Raw genomic sequence first — 24,898 nt, forward strand, 5'->3', positions numbered from 1 at the left:
ACTATTTCATAATTATCCTGCCTTCTTTTTCTATATAACATTGAAAGTGCACAAATTAAGCATGCTTAAGGAGCGAACACCAGGAGTAGGTATAAAATCAAAGAGACATGCTATAGTTGGTAACCCCCATCATTTTATAGCATATTAATTCCAAGTCTTTCAATCAATAGTATTTGGGTGCAGACTAGATGAGAAAAAAAATTACCTTAGGACTCGATAGTTTGATAACTTTTGTGTCAGATTTTTAGTAGGGTGCCAGGTCAGACACCGTTTTTTTACTTACATATATAACTTGTTGTATGTATTTAATACATAGTCCTTTGGAAAGCACAGGTAAGTTCTCTTTATTGGGAATTATGTTGTTCATTTTGTCCTGGCTGCTACTTTTTCACTGCCTCTGCACATTGTCAAAGCACCTCCACCCGTAGCATCCACAGGAATTTTGCAAAGATTTATAATTGTAATTGGTACAATTTACATCGCTCTCGAAAAGATATTTGTTAGAAATAAAATGTTATGAGATATAATTTAATATTTTTAATCTACTAAATGGTAATTAAAAATCCTTAGTAATACTGATGTTATACTTACACCTCTAAATTAAGATTCATAAAAAAACATAATGCTAAAGGTCAAATCTTGGAAAAGCACATGCAAAGTACTTTAAAAACTAAATATCTGTCTAAAGAAAGAAGCAAAGTCTTCAAAAATATCTTTCACCTATTTTGCTTTTATTTTTAATAAAAGACATTGGATTGTCGATAATGAATTTCAATGAAACATAAGATATTTCAAGATAATAGACTAAGCAGTCCTGACATTTTTCAAATTCAAAAATTAATAATAAGAAAACAAAATAAGTTTTGTACCACAGAGATATGCTCAGGGGAAAAAATAAAAAGTCTATTCATAATGGCTCACTCAACTCACTGAATTTTCACTCTGACTCTTAACCAGTATAATCAGCATCTTCCCAGTTCAATAATGTTATCTTTAGATTTTCTAGTATAGTCTTAAAGCCAATGCTCTTAAAAGTCTCTTTTGACTTTCAACTGTAGTTATGACTTCTGATTATATTTTTGCAGCTAGTGGGTTTGAGTATGATAGTAACATTTCTGGGGGTCTCCAAAAGCTTTGGTAACAATGTGTGAGCATCTTGATATCATAAGTCCACTCACACAACCTTGTACCACTAAATACTTTGTTTCACGTAAGTACTTTAACTGTCTGAAGAGTAATTAACAATTGAGCTGAGATGTTTCACTCTTGCCTTATAATTCTTTGATAATTTCTGTATTTTATGAGTACTGAAAGTGTGGAACACAACGCAGCTGAAAAAGAAGGAACTCACATTTTCCTTTACTCCTTCAAACTCTAATTCAAGAGTAAATTTCATATACAGAATGTGGTGGACTGAGGAAAGACATAATAAAAAGCCTGTGTACATTTATTTATTGGACTTAGGGATCATAAACTGCCACTTATCTAAAGTAATCCTCCAGGGATGATTTTGAACATTTGATTTGGACATAAGTTATGAACTAAGCTCCTTGAGGGCAAAACACACAAAGGAAAGAGACTGTGCCGTTTGTGAAAGTAGAGCCAGGACCATTACCCCATCTCTCTCCTCTATAACAGAGGGGTCACACTGATAAAAGAGAAACTGTTATGTGGCTTCTTAGGTAATAACCAGTCCACCATAAAGTAAAAGTGTGACAAAGGCATTAAAATGTGACAGGAATATAAAACGTTTTAAATTTCTGCTCATATGAGATTTAGAGAGTTAAACTGAATTCAATGACCTATTTCATATGGTGAAGTATCTAGATTAGCCAAGTTGGAGCAAATAGCCAGATAAAAATGCTTGAACATATGTCTAGTAGTTGTCATAATTTCCATCACAAATTAAAATTACTATTAGCTTATATTTTGGATTGCTAACAAAAATCATTTTACCAATAGAGCCTTTGCTTGCAATTAATAAATTTAGGCCCTCACGAAATAAGGACTAAGATTATAAAAAAAAACCTTTGGGTATGTATTTGACAAAGAAACGAAATTAGAATAGTATCTATTGCATTTCTTTTGTTCTATTAGAATCTACATTAAAATAGCATTGTGCGAGCTAAAATAAATAGCGCCTAAAATTACTTTTAAAATCTTGCTGAACATATTTCTTCATCAGACTCTTGATGGACAAGGAAATACATCAAATATAAGTTCTATATTTTAGGTGTATAACTCTGATAAGGAAAAGATGGAGAAGTTCTAAAATAGCAAGCATCATTTTCATTGAAAGCAGTGTATTCTAGGGGGCTACAGACAACCACATTCTATCCTACACTGTCCAATCTTCCTGGAGGAAATTCCAGCAGCAGCCTGTAAGGTAAATGGAGTGTGGACAACCGATTTCACAAATTGCAGGTTTGGGAAAGAATAACGCCGCTTAGAAAATGAAAGTCAATCAAGACTGGAAACATTTTACCTGTTTTCATTTAAATCTTCAATCTTTCCTCCTGCTGGTTTAAGAAACAGCATACAGCACAGAGGGGCACGAGGGAGAATAAACTTTAAATATTTCAAAAGGGCCACACTGACACGCTCGATGTAATTTCCTGTGACCAGAAATTTTCTTCGACTAAGAAGAAAATGAGGCATTTGGGCAATCCCAGTTACAACATGTTTATGAAAGTTCAAGCTATTACTTTCTATCATGCTTTTGTCCTCCTTATATGTAAGATCCACTTTAATTAATCAAGACAAAAGCTTTAAAAAAAAACTAGCATGGAATTTATCAAAAGGTAAATGGCCTGAAATACTACTTGATTAGCGCTCTGCTTGCAATTACGCGGGCTCCCACCCCATTTCAGACACGTAAACATTGGCTGTAATATTAAGGACCCGGGAAGGGACATGCTTGTCACTGTCACTTTCCTTTCAACCTGTGTCAAAATCCCCACAGTGGTAACCACTCTTCCAAAGTGCACACGCTAAATCTTTCCTGTAAATTCCAAATTGTTTTATAAACAGCCTCTGACAAGTCAATACAACCTAAGAACAGAATCACACTGCTTTAAATTTAATTTAAAACAGTTATTAAGTTTTAAGACAGGTAATAAATATATCTAGAGTTTTCTACCATCAGTTAGGCGCCTACTATGGATTCTTTGAAATCATTATATTTAAGAGTATCATCCAAAATTTAAATGCTTAAAACCCGAGAAATTTAATACGTCAATTCTATAGTCACTAAACTATTGAATTAATGTCACACTGACACATAAAAGCTAATAGAACACAGCCTCATGAAATTTTCCAAAACATTTTCTTTCCAGTATTTCAGCTAGAGACTTAACTACCGCCAGTGCATGTGTGCTAGAAAATGGCTTCTATGCATTATCTCATTTAATCCTGACACCAATCTTACAAGGCATAAGAATTCCTGTTTTAAAAATTACCATTGTCATCTCATTTTACAGACATGAAACATGCTAGAGTCAAGACCTGAAGCCAGGCTTTCATATTGAAGAACCCCTGTTCTTTATATGTACAAAGGCAAGTAGGTTGTTTTTCACAGGAAAGGTAAGCTGATCTGTGCTATCTATACTGTTACTGGCCATACTTACCTATTTTTGACAGAGCTAATCTGAATTAAATGGATTAATCTGAGACTATAGGTAATAGTCTGGGAACCCATGCACATAACAGAATTGAAAATTCCCAAATACTTTGTTTAAATGTTGGAAATACCAAATCTATAATAAGATATTGTGAACCAAAATGGGGCTCTATGATTGATTTCACCAAAAGTAACCTCACAGGTTGATTTGCTCACAAATTCCTAAAGGGGTCGGTCATGGTGGGCGGTCATGCCCCAAGCCTATAAAAGTTTTATCTTAGCCATAAGCAAGCCCTGTCCTTTATTCTTGTGCATGTAGGTTAACACACCTTGGAAAGGCCAGAGTTAACCTCTTCTTCAGACTCCTCAGAGGCTTAACCACCCTTAAGGGAACACATAATCTTATTAACTATTAACTATTTATGTACCTTGCCTTCTTCCACCTTCATATCATCTTTCTTATGTTCCCTCCTTAATTCCAAATATATAAAAGAAACTTCAAAACTGTTGTTGCCCAGAGCATTTGAGGTCTTGCTTCCTGCCATGTCATCAGTTTGGCATACATAAACGCAAATACATTCTTATAAAAATTCTCTACAGATTTTATCTTTTGCTCATTGACAATACACTATGATTTTGAGTTATATAATCTCATTATGGCATTGAAAACCACACGTAATCTATCACCATGATTTTAATCTTTTCTCTGTCTCTATGGATGCATCGGACTGTGACCTACTGCCGCGGGTACCGGTGGCCATTATTATGACAGTGGTTCTCAAGTTGCGAAAGAAATGACTTCTCTTCCTTCATAGGACCCATCAGAAGGGTAGAGGCACCCATGAAAGCTCCCTGGGCCGCTTTGGACAACCTCCCTCCTCCCTGGGAGGGGTTCCCCATCCCAAATGTTTAAAATCCTTGATATATAGAGAAATAATAAATACCATATATTGAGTGATTTGTCTGAGCCAGGCACTGTTCTAATGACTCATTCAATTTTCACAACCAATTTGTGAATTATATTAATATTCCCATTTTATACACAAAGAAAGTGAGGCTTGGATAAATTTAAAAACTTACCCAAAGTCACACATCCAAAACAATGGTAGAGCCTAGCTTTGCCCTCAGAAAATCTGATTCCAAAGGCAGCATGGTTGGTTGAAATAATTATTTCAAAAATCATCACAACAGATGTAAAAGCACCCTTGGAAGTTATAGTAAAGAGATTCAAAGATTCAAGGAGGAAAAAGTATTTCATGAACATAAATCCATTCCAATCTAAAACAGACCTTGGCATATAAAACTTCAATTTGGGCCTGGGATGGAGGGGTATTCTCTCTCCCTCTCCCTCTCTCTCTCCCTTCTCCTCCCCCTCCTTTCCTCTCATGTGTGTTGATATTTTTTCATCATTTTGGCCTTGCTCTAAACAACCTCTTACAAACTAGTCTTGATTGTGCCCCAAGTGCCAAAGCACCACTATTGTGTAAATCACTTTACCACCTTCTTTCTTCTTAGACCTTAATGTGTATTTATTTCATTAAAATATAACATTATTAAGACATATCACTTATTTGATTGCTTTAAAAACATTTAGAGGCAAACTATCACATAGATTTAAAAACTATTATTAAATTTAATGACTTAAATGAATCTCATAAATACTATATTTAGAAAAAGAAGCCAGATGCAAAGAATACATACAATGATTCAATTTATATAATTTACATAAAGTGCAGAAACAGGGAAACTGACCTATGGTGTCAAAGTTCGGGGCAGTGGTTACCCTTGCAATGGGGCACAAGGGGATTTCTGGTTCTGATACTAGTGTGTTTCTCCTGGATCTGCCTGATGGTTACACAATGTTGCATTTGTAGAAATTCACTGAGATTTACACTTATGTTTTATGCAATTTTACACTATATATATTTCAACACAATGGTTTATATTAAAAAACAATAAGTCACCCTGGTCGAATAGCTCAGTTGATTAGAGCGCTGTCCCAATACATCAAAGTCGTGGGTTCGATAATTGGTCAGGGCACATATGAGAAGCAACCAATGAGTGTACAAATAAGTGGAACAACAAATCAATGTTTCTCTTTCTCTCTCTCTCTCCCTTCTTCTTTCTAAAAATCAATCAATAAATTTAATTTTTTTTAAATTAAAGAAAATAAAAACAATGTCATCCAAAACTCTCATTTTGCTAATTATAATTTATCACTAATTTTACCTTCCAAAAATGCAATAAATGTTTCATAAAGAAAGCTAATAATATTTCTACATAACGTTGTAAACTTAGTTTTCCTGAATAAGTGTTTTAGAAGTCAAATTTATTGAGGTATAATTTATATACAGTAAAATGCATCCTTTTTAATGTACTAAACTATGACTTTTGACAGGCACATACATTTGTGAAACCATCCTCACTGTCAGGCTACAGAACAGTTTCATTGTCCCCCCAGATGTCCTCATGCCCCTCTGTAGTGAACTTCATGCTTCGTCACCCCAGCCTTTGGTAACACTGGTCGATTATCTGTCCGTCCAGTTTTGCTTTTTCCAGAAGGCTATATAAATAGAATCATACAGTATGTGTACTTTTAAGTATAGCTTCTTTCATTTAGCCCAATGGTTTTGAGATCCATCCATGTCAGCAGTTACTTCCTTCCTATGGCAGAGTAGGGTTACAGTGTATGGATATACCACAGTTGAAGAACACTGACTCATTTCCAGTTTGGGCTGATTCCTAATGAAGCCTCTAGATTCATACTGAGGTTTCTATATGAATGTGAGTGTCATATTTTATTTTTAAATTCTAATGGGTACTTTTACCTGCACAAAATATTTTCTTTGTTGCCTTAATCTACAGTAATTTTGACACATAGAGCATATACCAGCCAGTTCGAAATAGTATAAAATTAGAAACTGAATCAAATAACAAACATTTTACAAAAATACATCAACTTTTGCAAATTCTTTCCTTAAAAATATTTCCTTTTGAAGTCATCTACAGAATTAAGAATGGAATAGTCTATTAAAGTTCTAGCTTAATTCAAAATTAGTTAATTTTGTTTAATTGTACAAAATTAACAACAATGATATTACTCGTTTGGATTCTAAAGTCATAATCAATAAAATAAGAAAAGGTAAGAAACGTGGCTTGAAAAGTAAAGTGTTAGATGCCACTTCCTAACTCTTAGTTTGACATATTGTAATGTCATCCAACTGGTTAGTACTTTTCATCCAGGATAACCAGGAAAGGATTTGAGTGACAAAATGGAAACATGGCAGATGTTACCTAGCATGTTGTGGTAAAGTGGAATGGCCCGTCCAAGGGTAGTAAATGCAGTCATGACTAGTGGGACCGCTACACCTGCAGGCAATTACAGAACAGAAAACATCATTCTCCATTCACAGTGACATGCACACACATGCACCAGTGCTCACACATGGAGCCTCCAGGAAGAACATGGGAAGCAAGCACACCAAGTACCTATCCATCAGGCCGATGCAGTCTTCAATACTTGAGCCTATGCACCTGCAGAAGATCCACATTTAAAAAAAATACAAGGGAAGACATTAGTGCTTTAAAAAAATCAATAACATATATACCAATTGTGTCAAATTCTTCATTATAATTACTAGACAATTTTGGAATACTATGAATTTAAATGCAATGAGAAGATTATTGTTGCATGGATACACAGAAATAAATTGCAAATACCACCCAAGGGAATAGCCACAGAAAAGGACATTTTACTGCATTTCTGTGTACAACTTCGAAACCCATATTGCTCATTTCTAATACTTTCAATTCATTTGCATCATTCATGATTATATATCTTGATAAATAACTTGATATATCAATGGCTATAATTGGTTTCATGCACACGGTTTGTTCTAAAAGTTCTTCGATTTATGTAAAAAAAATAAAATCAATAAAAAAAAGGAAACATGAACTATTCAATATAATATAATAACCTGATGCTTAATACTCATTAAAGATTGATTTTGGCAGAAAGTGAGTTAACATTCTTTAATGTCATTCTCATACATACTTTACATAATCACATTATTCTATTCCTTGGTTGGGACTCTTTAAACATACTTATCTTTAAACATGAATTCATTTAAAAAGCAAATTAACTGGTTTCACCATACTGCAGTTTATCTTGACACTCTCTTCTAAAAGAACTGCACCATAAAAGGCAAACAAAAACAGGTTTCTAAACTGCCAAAATATTTAACTTAAACAATAAGAAATAAATAAATCCTCTCCATGGAAAAGAATAAGTTCAGACCCAGGTAACTAAAAAACCCACTGAGATTAGAGTTTAAGTAAAATAATATAAGTACACAAAATTCAGATGTCTAGTCCCTAGAATTTCATTTTGATGTATTCTAGAAATATTATTTTCCCATCGTTCAATGTACTAGAATTGCCTTTCTTTCTATTTTTTTCCATCAAATACATTTAGCTCCAGTGCATTATCAATATTCTTCTTACAGCTATGATGTATAGAACTGTCTAATTCTGCTGGTAATGAAAATGACTTTTTCCAAGCTAAAAGTTCTTAAACAGGAAAAGAAGCTGAAGTTAAAAATCACTATATATTGAATACAAAATGTATCATATATAAAGTCAGACTGTTTATTATATCTTTAAATAACAAAATATTGGTGAACTAATATAACTATGCCTAACAGTAACTGTCACTGTATTTCTGCTTCAAAAATATGTTATAATATTCATAATAAGTGAAAAATTAAAATTGGTTTGTTTTTGTTTTAGAGATTGCTTTTGAGAGGTCAGGAAAAATTTTTACATGCAGCTATATGGAAAATACATTGTGTAAATAGTTTTTTAATAAGCAAATAAATAACTAGAGCACATAGTTTTTAATTGATACCATAATCTATAACACTTTTCTAAAATTAAAAAAATTAACTACTAAAACAGTTTCCAAATTGCCTTAAGAACTTGTTTTTTTCTAGGTTTCTAATGTTTCACATATATATGTAAAATATATATATATGTGTAAAAAAAATATATACACACACACACACACACACACAAATACCATTTTGGAAAATTAATAGTCTATTTCCAAATGAGAAATCTGAAAGCTATGGTTAATTTGTAATCTATGTCTTTATAGTAACCTTTGACAAATAAAAATATTTCAAAGTGAAATTAAACTTGAGGAGAAAGTGTGAATAACAAAATATCATTCATTCATTTAAAAACAAAAACAAAAAACAAAACCGTGTTGCATCCCTCCTCAGTGTTCCTAGTATTCTAGGAGCTGGAGGGGAGAGGGAAGATAACTTAGACCTTTGCCTATTTTTAATGAGCTTACAATTTATTTATTTATTTACTAATATGTTTTTATTACGTTTAGAGAGAGAGGAAGGGAGGGAGAGATAGAAACATCAATGTGGGACAGAAACATCCATTGGCTGCTTCCTGCACGCCCCCTACTGGGGATGGAGCCCACAACCGGGGCATGTGCCCTGACTGGGACCTCTCAGCCCATGGGACGATGCTCAGTCCACTGAGCCACACTGACTGCACTGAGCTCACAATTTAATGAAGGAGACAGATGAGGCAATAAGGGCAGGGAAAAGAAGTTAGAGCATGAAACAGAAGCCAGAATTTGAACACTGTTTGCTCAGCCACAAATTTAATGTTAAACCACCAGAGGGTTTCAAAGTAGTGACGCTGCTGGCTGGAGTTCTGCATAGATCTCTTCGTGGAGGCTGCTCAGCTGGTCAGTTGTCACCGAGAGGATTTTAGTCTGTTCCAGGGATGACGGATTAAACTAGAAAAATGGTACCTAGGACAGGGGCAAAGGAAAGGATTCAAACATATTTTGGAAGCTCTGGGGGTAAAAAAGAGAAGCTGATGGCAGATTTGGTGATGAAAGTGAAAGGGAGAGTTAAGAATGGCTAATATTTGTAACTGAGAATAGGAACCCATTCGTGAGAGACTGCAAGAGGAGGGGCATCTCTCCTTGGGCGTGCTGGGCTGAAGGGGCTGCTGATGTCAGTTTTGTGTATCTAGAGCTTGGTGCGGTTCTTCTCCGTCCAGCACGCGACGTTCCTCAGCAGCTGGCAAATGAATCTGTGGCTGGAGCGTGGGGGTGGCGGCAGAAGGCAAAGTGTAGTAATCGATTCTGAAATTGCATACAGGAACAAATTGGAATCATGTAAGTGTGTGAGATGGCTGAAGAAGAATCTACAAAGTGAGGAGGGCATAGACTGAGACTGAAACCCAAGGAACTCTGATAACTAGGCAGTAAATGTCGTAAGATGCGCCCACGACAGAAGCAGAGGGGAAAATAACCCAGTGTAATGAGTTAATCACAGCATTCTTGAAACCTGGTCAGAAGTGAACCTCAGGAGACAGGGTGATCGTCAGTGTCAAATGCAAAGAATGGTCTAGTAAGATAGGAATTATGGAGAGTGTTTCGGTTGTGTTTGTGGAGCTCACTAGAATTTAGATTGTTATAAACTGAGAAGCAAACTGAAGACAGAGGCAAGGGAAAAGGAAGGGGAGGGAATGAGGGGGCAGACGGTGTGTTCAAGAAAGTCTGTTGAGAGAAGTGTGCAGGATATTTGAGATTTAAACATATTTAAACATAAGCTGAGGATAGAAGAAAGACAAAAGGAATGAGGGTATGAAGTGGTACTATCCTTTCTAAATACAAGTCAATGTGTACTTAAAGATGTATATTCTATGTCAGCTCTGTACTTTATATAAGCAACTAATTAGCACATACAATTTATATGATTCAGCAGGATCACGAAATAATGGGAACATTAAACTTTAGAAGAGCTGAAATCTCAAATAAGAGATTGAAGAAGGATATGGAATAATACAACTTTCAACCAAATTTATATTCTAAAGTAGAAGATTTATGGAAAGATCAGAAAGAGAAATGATATTGATATAACATAAAAATATGTGGATTTCAAAGATTGAACTGTTCAAAATTTGCCAGTAACAAAGTTGAGATATTTTCACAAAATCTCCAAATTCTGAAATGAAAATGGAGGAATATTTAAAGATTTCCATTAGAATAGTGTAGACAGTAATTCCACAAGCAGCCCTTCTGTCTTCCCTCCATCAATGGAAATTACTTCACTAAATAAACTTAAAAATATAAAAATAATTGACAAAAAAGATAGAGAGGAAATTTAATAATATAAAATTATGATTCTAATATTATCAGACATTTAATAAAGTTTTAAAAGATGCCTTAAAAAATAAATATCCCAGTCCATGTCTAGAAGCCAAAATTAAATTGAAATTTATCATGGACTCTTGGGTCACTAGTGAGGAAACCATAATCCCTGGCCTTATGATCATTGACTTACATAGTACATTTAGTTTACAAGTCCTCTTTGAGGATTTCTCCATTGATGATTTCAAATATGCAAATAATTCCAAAGTTTTACATTCTTGCTCATCATTTCAATATGTGGGCAAGGGTCTCTGAAGAAGGATTTAAACTGTAAGAACGAACATTCACTGAACTGCGGCTTCCTGGTTGTCTAGAACTGAGCCTGGCCCATTTCTGAACTTGGCCATCACTTAATCTGATGCCCACTAGGTGTTTCATGAGAAACGGCTGCTAAAATAAAAGTCCTTTAGTAAAGACAAAACGACAACATTATGTTTTCTCCCTCAAGGAATATTCATGAGAATCTCCTGACAGGTGCTGAATGGATAACCTATTTTTAAAAAATATCTAAAGAACTTATTAGAGCCAATATACCTAATGTACTTTTAGAGTAGTAAATGTGCTTTTAAGGTATTAAATAGATCATTTAATTTTTAGAAATCATTCAACAGTATTCTAAGTAAGACCTTTCCTTCTTTAAAAAAAAAAAAAAAAAAAAAAGTGATTTGAAAGAGTATTTCCATTAATGTGGTTCTTGAATGATCCGGCTGACATAACATTGGCACATAAAAAGAAAAGCTGTTTCCCGAAGTGGTAAGCTCGCACTCTCTAACAGGTCAGTAATTACATGTGTTTTGGAGGGAGAATAGCCACTAGTGCTGTCCTGCAGCTGCCCTGGGATCTCTCCTGGCTCAGAGCACCCCCGTGCTGCAGGAGGGGATCTCCAAGCGTGCTGGGCAGCAGTCTATACAGGGGGCTTTAGGAAAATTAAAAATTTCTAAATTCAGTTGTGTTGCTGGGGCCACAAAACGTTCATGAAGTGAGAGGACCCGGAGGATAGGGAAGCTATTAGGAAAAAGATGGCACTACGCTAAACGTGAGCAAAAACAGAAACCCTACAGGATTGAGTCACTCATTGCGAAAACCATGTGGCTTCATTCTGTAGCAGTGAGTTTAAAAACATCTTTCTATTTACTGGGCGTTCCCAAAGGATCTGGTCAGATTTGTTTCCTATTACACCTGCCTACTCCCTTTGGGCTGACATTCAACTTTGTTGCTGCGGAAAATTGATCTCTTCATTGTCCCTCCTTCTACTTCCGCCCCACGATGGATGTTTTCTTTTATTGTCTAATCATGATTTAAAAGGGCTGAGGGGAAGACACACCAGCCACATAGGCAGACTAGGGCTCTGCGATCTCACTTTCATTTCCCTAATGGCTGCATTGTAATTAGATTTGCAAAAACAGTGAAAGGCCTCATTTTGAATGGCAACAGCTGTTGACATCAACATTATATTAAATAATTTACTGGTTTAATTTTAGCTGCAAAACAATAAAACCCTCTCGTGGATGATTATTTTAGCCTGCAAAGTTTTCTTTTTTGGTTGCTGACGCTTCTGCTCCAGCAGGACCAGTTGTTTCTTCATGAAATACCCTTAACCGGAGCGTGCCAAACACTCGCAAGGGGAGCAGTTTATTCCTCCTAGTTTCCTTGAAGCACGGCGTCTGTGTGACTATTTCAGTATTCTCAACCCCTGTGCTTATAGCTAAACAAATGAGTTGGCTTTAGCTCTTCCAAGCTGAATTGGAATTTGAATGGCACACGATGACTTTACCTTGGAGGACCTGCCACTTCACAGAGTGGCTTAAACTGATTTCTTGGCCCGCAGGAGATTGTAGCTGCATTTGCAAATTGATGTCTTCTTGGCAGAAGAGAATGTTGCTTGTTTCACTTCTCCAGTATTCCCTGACAGCTAGCCCTTAGCCTGGCAGAACAATCTCTTTATGGAACCTCATGCGTTCTTGCCAGATACAGAGTAACCGAGATGATTCTCAACAAGTGGATGCGTTTGTAGGAGTGTGTGCACATCAGTGTGGACGCTGACAGGGGGATGAGGTTTTAGGGACAGAGGGAGGTAGAGTATGTGAGACTGCTCTCAAGTCTGAAATTATTCACCTTCTGGAGGAAAGAAAAAGGAAATACCTTACTAAAAAAGATTTGTTGGAAAAAAAAACAAACAGAAAGAAATAGTGGTTGGGATTTGTTAGATAACTGACATTATTTCCTTTATAGTTCAGTGCTTTTTTTCTTTCTATAATATATCTTTGTTATTCAACTGTTATCAGTATCAAAGATACATCTGATTTTCATTCATTTTATGACACCCTTTTGAAACACAGAAAAACGTGTGCCCATCTTTGAATTGTCCTACATTAAAAAAAAAAAAAAAAGATTCTCAGTTACAGGTTAATCTGCAACAAAAGCATTTAAAAAAAAAACACTGATAATTTTATTAAAATACATATCACTAGGTTCCCTTTTGTTTTCTGCCACCATTACTTTTGCTTATATTTTGTTGATGGAGTAATCCAAGGCAGTATTTACCAAAGAGAGATAACCTTATATTAACTTGGTGTAACAACAAAGAAACAATGACAGACAACCTCTGTTAAAGATTTATTAAGCACATCTCTCCAAACTATGATCACTGTCTTTCCTGATAACTTCAAACTCCACTAAATTTGAAAGAATTTTTACACTCCATACAAAGTGTACCCGACACCAGTTCTACTTAAATCTTAAATGGTAATATTTCAAAGGGTATACATTTGATTCCTTAAGCCATTCTCTTCGAAAGGACTTCTCCTCAGTGAGCACATGAAATGTAAAGAGAACAGAATTTTGCAGGAGAACACGAAGCGTTTTGTCGCCTGTGGGGGACGCGGGCACCTGGGTGCACCTTCAGATGGGCACGGCACACGCCTCCGTCCTCGTCCGCGGATGCTTACCCTTGTGTGCAGTTCGGGTGGCACGGGTGGCACTCCCGGTCCTGATCAGCATACTTGAAAATGAAGCTGTTTGCCCCCTGCAGGCCATCTGGACATTTTTCCACGCAGTTCGGGCCATCCTTAAAATGGGAGCATTTTGTACAGTTGTCCGGTCCCTGAAGTGTGAGAAACAAAACAAAATGGACAGAGAAAAATGGGTGTCATTTCCTCTGAAATGTATCCATGTGGCTCAGTTACGGAGACTTGAGCGGGAGGACAACACTCCTCTGGGGAACTGGGGGCATCTTCAATAATACAAATGGGAGTGTTGCTCTTGTAGCTTTTTGATCAGCAGCCGTTTCCAAGGACTCTTCCAGAAAAACGTCAGCATTTTCTTTGTCACTGACTAATGGTGATATTGAAGATCAACCCTATTTGATAACAACACATTTTCCCCAGGGGCATTTTATCACAATCACTGAAAATATCAGAGATTTCTTACTAAACAGTTAATGAGGAAAAGAAAATGATAGGAATCACATAACACTGAATTTCATATAAAAGTAAGATGTTAATCCCCTTTGGTTGTCCAATGATTATTCAAACAATAAATATTAAAAATTAACATGGCTGAGTTTTCAGAAATTAGGAAGTTTAGGCCAATAAAAATTAATCTCTAAGTTACTTTCAGTACAGCTTGTGATAATGCTAAAAATCACATCATACTAAGTTTTAAGGATTTTACTAAATCACAGAACAGTACTGAGAGCCATTAAAAAATACATTCTTAAGGTCAAATATCCAAAACTTCATAATAATAAAGTAAATACATAAAACAAAAGTAATGAAGATACTTATCTAAGAATAAAGGTAATAGAAATACAGGCATGATAAATGTAAATAAACCTAACTCATATATATTTATGTTTATAATATACAATAATTTTATATGTAGTATGTAAAAGCCATACTAATAATACACATTCAATATATTAAAATATTTAAGTGTTATAGCAAAAGTAAACATTTTAAACTATATTAAACATCTCATCATTTTACAAAAAGAACTAATGGGCATTTGATTCTGGAGATAATAAACATGCAAGAAACAAGTAGTGTAGCCTCCAATCATTTTGAGAACATTTTGATTAAAAATGCTATTTTCTTTTTTTTTTTTTTTTTTAATCCTCATCCGAGGACATTTTTCCATTTTTTGTACAGACAGAGTGGGAGGGAGAGAGAGGAAGAGAGAGAGAGGGAAACATCGATGTGAAAGGGACACATCGAGTGGTTGCCACCCGCACAACCAACCAGGGCCGGGGACAAACTGCAACCGAGGTACATGCCCTTAGCGGGAACCGAACCCGGGTCTCTCCGGACCGCAGGTGGACGCTCTAACCGCTGAGCCAAACCGGCCAGGGCTAAAAATGCTATTTTCTTAAAAGACGTTCACATTTTCACATTCAGCTCTTTGAGATAATGACATTAGTTGCTTGAAATTTACTTTTAGTTATCCTTTTTGAATATGATGTTGTGTTAAGATTTCTCTTCTCTTTGACCACCTCCCTGAAACTTCTTTTCCTGACCCTCTTCTCCATAAAACCTGTCTATGTCCACATGATTCAACAATTATGGCAGTTCACACTGAACACAGTTTAGAGAAATAAGATAAAGTAAGAATAGAGAGAGATAATCCATTTTATTGGATTTATATCTACTAACAATGTGGATTTGGGAGCCAAGAGCAAACAAACTGTGTACAGAGCTATGTGTCAGGCAGGAAGTATGGGAATCAGTCTATTCATGGGAATTCGCAGCATCTTTTCAGATGTATTAACCCAAAAGCAGTTAGATTTTGCAACCTGATAACATAAGGCATCTGGAAATCAAGAAATAAAATATTTTAAAATTTAAAGTGTAAACAAGTAAAAGTAACCTGGAAGACATTTCGAGAAATCCTGAGACTGCTGAGGTTCCATCAAATACCTGTTTACATTTGTTTGTTTGTTGTTGTTGTTGTTGTTGTTGTTAATCCTTACCTGAGAATTTTTCCATGGATATTTTAGAGAGAGTAGAGGGAGGGAGGGAGAGCGGGAGAGAGAGAGGGAGAAACACTGATATGAAAGAGACACATTGATTCATTGCCTCCCTGAGGGTCAGGGATCGAACCTGAAACCCAGATATGTGTCCTTGACTGGAGTCGAAACTGTAACCCTTTGGTCCACTGGCCAATGCTCTAAGCACTTGACAACTGGCCAGGGATATATCTCTAACTTGATGTGAGAGTTAGAGCTTTGAAAAAATAAGTTATCCTATGACACCTGATCCCTGTTCAAACTGAAGTTTGCTATTGGCAATTTCTTGTTTCCTTCCAGAAAAGAATACTTCACATGCTTCCAATTTTAACACCTGCTCATGGGTACTTAGGCACGTAATGCCTTCTATTATACAAAATCATTTACTGTGCAAGTATGCTCAGTGGCATGACTTATTGTACAAGACAGGAGACATGCTGATGTTTTCTTGCAGAACACAAGAATAAAACTTACTATGAGTAAATTAGGAAGTCACGGTGGCAATTAGGAATCAGAAATTATTTGTCTATAAAGTTTTGTAATGCCAAATTATATCCAGGTAAAATCAGAAGATATAAAAATTATGAAACTAAAATTAAATTAACATTTAAACTTTACATACACTAAAATAAGATATTTTTTTGTTTCCATGTTTTTTAAAACATCTCCTATTTTATTGTATCATCATGATACAAAACCTAATACCCTAAATGGAAATAACTAAAAAAATATCCTGCCAAATCTCAAAAGGAATGAAATATACTGTTTCTCCATCTCATTCAATAATAAAGAGGTTTAAAGAAACATATGTGTGTCTAATTCTTTTATCATTATATTCCCAAAGTTTTAACAACCTAGGTTCAGCGAATGAACTAATATAATACATGCACGAATATAAAATAGAGGTGAAGACAGTGCTCTTCCTTTTCTCTGATTTTAAGCTACCCCTGGACTCAATAATTTAGACAGCCAACTATAAGATAAACTACATCCTGCATTTTTTTTCCTCAGTGACAACTGGTATTTGTCCCTAGTAGCAACTGTTAGACACAAACTGCTATTCATCAGTCTCCAGTTCTCTTCCACTTCCAGCCACATGGAATCTTGACATTCCCTTCTGCCCAGCGGTGAGGTATGTCTTGCTCTGGACAGTGACATGCAATAGAAGGGCTTTATGAGATGCAATGCTAAACTCTCCCGCCTTCCCTTCCCCTGCTGCCGTGAGGCAGGGACCCACGTGCCATAAAGTCCAAGCACCCGCGATGCTAGAGCATCACATGGAAGAGGGCTGTCTAACGACCTTTTCTAGACTTATGGTGCATTTTACACAAAAAAGATTTAAACATGTTTGTATAGGCTATGGCACTATGAGGGTTATTTGTTAAGGCAGCACAACTTTTATTACCCCGACTTTACCAGTGAGTTTAGCTTTTATAAAAATATATTTTAAAAATGAATTCCTTTCGCTATCTCTTTGGCTTATATTCTTTATTTCTTGCAAGTTTGTCTGCTTTCCCTACCTTCTTCTCACATTCCCTCCTTTATCCTTCTTGATAGTATAGGAGTAGTGAAAGAGAGGCAGAAAGGATCAACTTGTAATGAAATAAAACAAAGAACAAGAGCAGACAGACAAGGAAATAACAGCAAAGGCCTGCGCCGCTTCAAATCGGGCCCCCAGAGCCCGCTGGATTTCTGTCGCACTGCAGTAGAGTACCATTCCGTGCCACGCATGCGCCTTGTATCCAGAAGGCACTTTATCTTACTGCTTTACAGACCACTTTCCATCCCAAAGACAGATTTAGTATTTCCCTCCACTCTGTTCCTGCAACGGTTTATAAAGATTATAGTTGTATCAGTTATTTTGCTTCAATTGAATTACTTGGGCATCTCTCTCTGCTCTTCAACACTGCGATCTTCAGGGTTAACGCCACATCTTTGTTGAATACGTGATCTGGGGCCTAAATATTTAAGAACGTGAATGCTTAACTATTTAATCTCCGTTATTATTCGGCTTCAGTTACTCGGGGTGGACTGTCCACCTGGTTCCCCCGAGCAGGCTGCAAACACCTAGCGCGTGGGCGGGAACGGCCGGCACGCGCACGCGCACTGGCAGCCCCGCGCAGGCTTACCGGGCCGTGGCAGGTGAGCGCGCCCTCGTCCATCTTCTCGCACTGGGGGTCACACTCCACGCAGGTGGAGCCGTTCGCGAACTCCCGGAATTCACTGTGGAAACAGCGGCGCAGAGGTGGTGTAAGCACACAAGCTGTCAACTTAACAAATGAAGTAACATCTGCTAAAAGTCCTATTGGCAGGGTCGGTCCCCAAGTTTGCTTCTGTCTGCCAGGAGCATCAGAACCATTCCCTGGACGTTAAGGAGGAAGCTCTCCACTAGCAGGGAAGACACGGCAGCCAGATGGCTCTCCGTGCCCTCCGCTGGGCTCAACGACGGGCATTCGGGAAGCCTCTCGCTTGCTAGAGAGAGATAGCTATTTCAGAAAAAGAAAGAAAGAAAAGAGAGAAAGAAAGAAGAAGGAAAAAGTATAACTTCTGATGACCCAGCAGAACCAGTTTTTCACTTTTTAAGTAAGGCTGTCTCTGCTGGTCTCTATAAAATTTTACTTTTGGTGGAGGCTTTGTCTTTTAAACTCCGAAAGAACTGTTGTGTTTTTCTTATTGCTTAGATACATGAATGTTTCCCATTCTTGTCCTTCAAATCCCAAGACTCTTTCTTTTATTTTTGGTGAAACTTCAAAAAATGCTTTGATTTCTTTTCTTCTTTTAAAATATCTGCCTTAAAGAATTAAAGAAAATCTCCTTTATGGTAGATTTTATTTTCTTAGATTATTGATCTACTATCACAACATTTTTAAGTTTAAATTCTTTTTGAAGTAATTCTATATGGTAAAAAATAAAATAAAATTGTTTAATGGTAGCATTCTAAAACTTTCTAATTGAAATCCGGGAGGACCGTCATCCCTTCTCACAACATTACATATTGTGGCTTTTTGAATAGTAAATGTTGTCAATATAAATTCTATAATCTATATCTACTCTAAAATTTTCATTTTGATAATTGAGCATCAGTCATGCACAATATGTTTAAACCACTCTGTTCCCACTACTGTGTGAGTGAATGAAGTTCTGGGGAAAGATAATTTAGAATGTCAGTTATGAGTCATCAACAAAACCTGTCTAAATATTTATGGTTACTATATTATTTTGTGACTTGTATTATGAACTACCATTCCAAATGAAAGCATTGTGAATATGGCAATTATAGATTAATTAGGTGATAACTTCAATTTTATTTTTCCCTAGAGTGAAATAATTACTTTTTTTCATTGTGAACTATCTCATTTGGTTACTGTAAAGCCTTAATAAATGACAAGTTCAAAGAATAGGCTCTATTTTCTGTTGGATAGATTAAGATGACATCTACTCTAAGACAAAATAATTAAATTTGGTTTTTCAAAATGAATACTATAAATTGATAGTTTACTTATATATGAATGTAAATATTTAGTTCCATAGAGTTTACATTTTTAAAGTGAGGTGTAGTTTATTATGAATTAAGCATTTCATGAATTTTCATATGTTTAAATTTTCAATTACATTAAAACCAATTTTCTTTTGTATGCTTCATCCACATGAGTGCTATAAAGTACTCAACTAGAAAATCTTCAGAATATAAGGAAACCATGACCTCCTATGGGGGAGAGGTAGCTAAACTGTGAAGAGAATCAGAAGCATTATCTATTTAATGACATTATATGATAGTTACAGCAAAGCCTGTGTCATCAGCAAATTATTTCTTCTGCAAACAGGTTTCTCAGGTGACTAAAGGATTATGGTACTAAACGAAGGTCATCATTTTTATGACACTAAAATATAGGTCATGTTTATCTATCTCTTCTCTAAAATCTCCTTTCCCTCACAGAGTTGACATAAAGTGTATGTGTGATTTTTTTAAATCCTAGAGACATGCTAGCTGCCTTCTCTTCCATAAACTATACTTCCACTGGTGGGGCTCCTGGTTATCTTCCTGCTCTCCGCAGATCCTCCTTCAGTTTCTATAACTCTTACTCTTTATTATTACCGTCTCCATATTGCTCTTTTTCTTCCTGGTCCCCTAGTGATTCGACCATGACTTTGCCCGAGATCCCCTTTCACTAGAATCTGACCTAACAAATCAGTCTTCTGAGCATGAACTTTGCATACAGAGCCTGTATTACTTGTTTTCGCTGCTATACATCTTTCAGTTTGCTGTGGGTCTGCTCCCTTGGCCAGTCCTATGGTCACTAGCAAAGACTTTGAAGTCACAGCCTTCTCCAGTTTAAATCCCGGTACCCACTCTAATATGTCTAGACTTTAAATCTCTCAACTTCTCACAGCTTCAGTTTTTTAAGTATCCTCTGTAAAAGAAAAATAATGTTTCAATGAGAGGTTGCGATTATTAAATGTAAAAATGCCTACAAAGAGCTTAGCCTAGCACTCTTTTTGAAGTTTCTGTGCTGTTCTTAAAGTTTCAGAAGTGTTTAATCACAGTGCCAGATAAGAACAAATTCAGATTCCACTGCAATTAGCTTTCGCTTTCATTTTGATTGCTTATGCATTGTAGTTCAGAGTTGCCAAAATACAGTGACTCAAATGATTTGAATTTGAGTGTGAATAGCCAGAAATGGACTGATTTTCTTCTAACACTGTAAAAGTCCTCTATATCGGATTTCTTCTCTTATGATAATCACCCTCTTTCATATGGGTATGAATAATATTTTGATAAATGTCATACAGTATTTGTAATTTTTCTTTTTGGCAGTTTCTAAGGTGACTTTTCTACCTAACGATTTAATCAGCTAATACTAATGGACACAGAAAGAAAATAGTAAGAGTTTTAATGGCAAGAAGTCTAATAAGAATTTAATATCAATTTTCTCGTTTGGTAATCACAAGTATTTTATGCAGTTGGCACCATTACTATTCCCATTCCCATGGAAGAAAAGTGAGTTTACAATGATTAGATCATTTGTCCAAGGTTGGACATTTCAACTAGAAGGCGACAGAGTTAGCTTCGAATTCACTCATAAATTGTCCCATTTTAACAACTGTTTTTGTGATCCCCGGTAACACTGTACTTTTGTATTTTATAACACAAAGATTAAAATGTCTAAATCAGCCCTGGCCAGTTTGGCTCAGCTGTTAGAGCATCAATTTATGAGAGAGAGAGAGAGAGAGAGAGAGAGAGAGAGAGAGAGAGAGAGAGAGAGAGACATCCATGAGAGAGAACATCGATTGGCCACCTCCTGCATGCCCCCCACTGGGGGATCTGGCCCACAACCCCGGCACCTGCCCTGATCAGGAACTGAACCAGTGACCTCCTGGTGCATGGGTCAACACTCAATGCCCTGATCAGGAACTGAACCGGCAGGAACTGAACCGGCAACCTCCTGGTGCATGGGTCGACACTCAACCACTGAGCCACACTGGCCGGGCTTATACTTTATTTTCTAATTTTAATCTTTTTCCTCTAAATTTCATAGACAGAATTGATTTTGGTCATCTTTCAAAGAGGAGATACATCAATATCACTATGATTTAGACATTTTATTTATTTATTTATTTTTATCCTCACCCGAGGACATTTTTGCATTTATATTCAGATAGAGAGCGGGAGGGAGAGAGAGAGGAAGACAGAGAAAAACATCAACGTGAGAGAGACACATCGACTGGCCCACACGACACCAACCAGAGCCGGGGACAAACTGCAACTGAGGTACGTGCCCTTAGCGGGAACCGAACCTGGGACTCTCTGGTCCGCAGACTGATGCTCTAACTGCTGAGCCAAACTGGCCAGGGCTGATTTGGACATTTTAATCTTTCTTTTATAAAATACAAAAGTACAGTGTAACCAGGGATCACGGAAACAGTTGCTAAAATATGGCAATTTATGAGGCAGAAGAAGAAATAAAATAAATTCAAAACTGCACTTTTATAAAACTGTTGAGAGTACTTTCTGTGAGCAATGTAAACAAATGTGACTCGGGGCAATACTAAAAAATGTGTTACCACACTAATGAAGGACAACTGTGATGCATGGAATGGTATGTTATGATAAAGTGATTTTTATGAGCAAATGAGATGCCATGCAGCAAGGTGTATACTGGGTTCTATGGTAGTAGTAGAAAAAGTTTAAAATGCTTGATTGAAAATATTGCTTGGGTTATCTTTAGAAAGTGGCAGAACACTTAGAAAAACCTATTCACCTAGAAACTATGCAAGTAGTTTTTCTATAGGGCTAAACGGTTGCCAGAGGCACAGAACTGTGTGTCCTTCCTAAAACAAAATCAAATAGACATGCAACCTAAATGGAAAAAATAAATAAAAGTTATGTCTACTTGTAGATGAATATTAATAAAAAGTAGGAGAAAGATCATTGGGACATATAAGAGGAAAGATTACTTATAACAATCCATTTAATAAGGAAAATAGAAGTATAGTTTTCAATTTTGCTTAAAATAAACATCAATAATGTGTTAAGAATTATCTATTTTGTTACATGTTTTTAAAATGTGAATAACAGTCAACACACATTTGGATCTGTTATGTCCAATAATATTATTTCCTCTCTAAATAATTCTTTTTTTTTTTTTTATCCTCACCCAAGGATATTTTTCCATTTTTTGTACAGATAGAGTGGGAGGGAGAGAGAGGAAGGGAGAGAGAGAGAGAAACATCGACATGAAGGGACACATCAAGTGGCTGCCACCCGCACGACCAACCAGGGCCGGGGACAAACTGCAACCGAAATACGTGCCCTTAGCGGGAACCGAACCCAGGTCTCTCTGTACCGCAGGCCGACGCTCTAACCGCTGAGCCAAACCGGCCAGGGCTCTAAATAATTCTTATATATGTCGTTTCCTTTGTGCAACAAAAGTTGTCCTTAAAAATCTTGGCCAGAACTATCATATTTAAATTTTACAGTGTTCTTATCTTTTTAAAATCTGAGCCAAACAATACCTCAAAGGTCATGAGGTCAAGGTGACCGGTAAGCAGCCTTACCCATCATAGAGGTTACAGGAGTCCACGCAGGTACGGCCCCTGCTGAAGCGCCGGCATGACAGGCACTGGTCTGGTCCAGGTCCCCAGCAGCCGTCGCTAGAACACAGATGGTTGCACACCCTTCCTTCAGCAGCTGCAAAACACACCCAGGTCAAGAGAAATTAAGCAGAAGCTTGTGTTAGAGCTTACAATTCTCATATCAATGTTCTTAAGTAAAACATTTCTGTAGGAGTCTGCTTGAAGAGATCTATAGCAGACCGATTTGGTTGTCTGGTCCCAAGGACCCACACTGTCCCCGACGTCTTCCATATACAGAGCTCGGTCACTCTGTGTGTATGGCAACAATGTGCTTTTAATAAAACTGAACACATGTCAATTGTCTATAGCAAAACTCTAGGCAGGACGTATGACAGAAATTAACCCTCCAATTAAGGTAAGGTGCAGACCACACTTCCTCAAGCCAGCAATTTGTTCCACAATTAGACCAAACCTTGGGCTTTAATTCCATACAACGGCTTCATGAAGAAAGAGAACAAGTGATACTTGTTATAAAACAAAAAGGATATTAAAAGAGGAAATGCTAGGAAAAGAAAATATATGGAAGATAAGAGAAAAGAATAGAAATAAAAGTTTATTGGTGTCTGCTGCAGTCTAAGTGTTTTTGATTTGTGTTTCTCAAACAATTAAAGAATGTTTTTAATCAAATGGTTGAGAATCTTTTCATGGACTCATTTGATTTCCATATATCTTGTTTGGTGAAGTGTCTTCAAATCTCCTTACTCTTTTGCTTGCACGTGTGAAGTTGGGGTCACAGATTTTTTCTGTAGTGTCTGACTAAAAGAGTTATTGTCTAAAAGATTTCTGTCTTGCTGGTCTGCACCTTTCCAGGCCCTCTGGAAGAGAAAACAGGCTTTTGGTGGGGGCTTTGTTGGTGTGCACCTGTTCGTGTTTCTGAGTTGCCAATGTTTACACCTCCAAATCTGGGATATAGGAAACAAACAAACAAACAAAAACCTAGGTAACTCTCATCTGTGTGTTTCTTGGATTCCAAGGTGCCACACCTGTCTTCCTTCTTCTCTCTACCTTTCAAAACTTTTGTATGTTTCTTTTATATATAGTGTTCAGGGTTTTTAGGTGTAGTCAGCAAAAGGACTAAAGAAAAGTCTATCAGCTTCATCTTCCCAGAAGCAGAAACATACTATCTTTAAGTCCCTGCAGGCTACTTTCAAGTTACATTTTACCATGTCATGTATACTCAAGAACCTGAAAATAGGAGACTTCCATTTCTCCACTCCCTAACCTCTGAGCTGTTGGCATACATTTTACTTCTTCATATGCTATTCACCCCACACTCATAATTTTAATTTAAACATTAGATTGCCTTTGGACAAGAATGAAATAATAAGACATTTTTAAATAGATTTATCCACAGAGTACTCTTTATCTGTGTATAGAATCATATTTTCGTCTGGTATTGTTTCTTCCTAACACACTTCTTGTGATGTTTCTGGTAGTGCGGTTTCCTCCTGTGCTCTCTGGCACTGTGCAGGCGGAGGCTCCCTGGACGGTCAGCTCCGCCTCCTCAACCGAGGCTCTGGATTCTACCCGGCCTCCTGTCTGGACCAGGGCTCAGCAATGCTCTCAGGCAGTCAGCCGGGGCAGTCACCAGGCTCACTTCATTGTTTCCTCTCTCTGCTTCATTATCTGATATCGACTCCCTTGCAAGCTGTCATTTCATATATTTTGTCCATCTTTCAGTTGTTTCATGAAGGAGGGTGAATATGATGTATTTTATTCCATCCTGGCCAGAAGTAGACATCCGATATTTATTTAAAAAATCCAAAGTGAAATTACTTGCTGTTTCTTGCTTCTTGCTTCCAGACAAATGTTTTATATAGGATTTCCCCAAAGTGCCCACCGTTTCTCAGCACCCAGAAACTTTATTAAAAATACAGTTCCTTCTACTCTATTTGAACTT

The 24,898-nt window shown here is 36.8% G+C and overlaps 1 protein-coding gene across 4 annotated transcripts in view; it reads right to left on the minus strand.

Annotated features, from left to right (window-relative positions):
• The window catches only part of ERBB4 (erb-b2 receptor tyrosine kinase 4), a 1,035,274-nt gene that overhangs the window by 235,678 nt on the left and 774,698 nt on the right, over positions 1–24,898 (minus strand). For 2 of the 4 annotated variants that reach the window (XM_036253758.1, XM_036253760.1), the window contains exons 13-16: positions 22,921–23,053; positions 17,994–18,087; positions 13,811–13,965; positions 6,914–6,988 (exon numbers count right to left, since the gene is read on the minus strand). In XM_036253758.1, coding sequence (XP_036109651.1) covers positions 6,914–6,988; positions 13,811–13,965; positions 17,994–18,087; positions 22,921–23,053 — 457 coding nt within the window. Of the gene's footprint in view, positions 1–6,913; positions 6,989–7,108; positions 7,154–13,810; positions 13,966–17,993; positions 18,088–22,920; positions 23,054–24,898 lie in introns of all 4 variants that reach the window. The other 2 variants (XM_036253761.1, XM_036253759.1) reach the window with 1 other exon arrangement.

This window comes from Molossus molossus, unplaced genomic scaffold, assembly GCF_014108415.1.
Source record: "Molossus molossus isolate mMolMol1 unplaced genomic scaffold, mMolMol1.p scaffold_m16_p_11, whole genome shotgun sequence".
In the NCBI taxonomy this organism is placed as follows: Eukaryota; Metazoa; Chordata; class Mammalia; order Chiroptera; family Molossidae; genus Molossus; species Molossus molossus.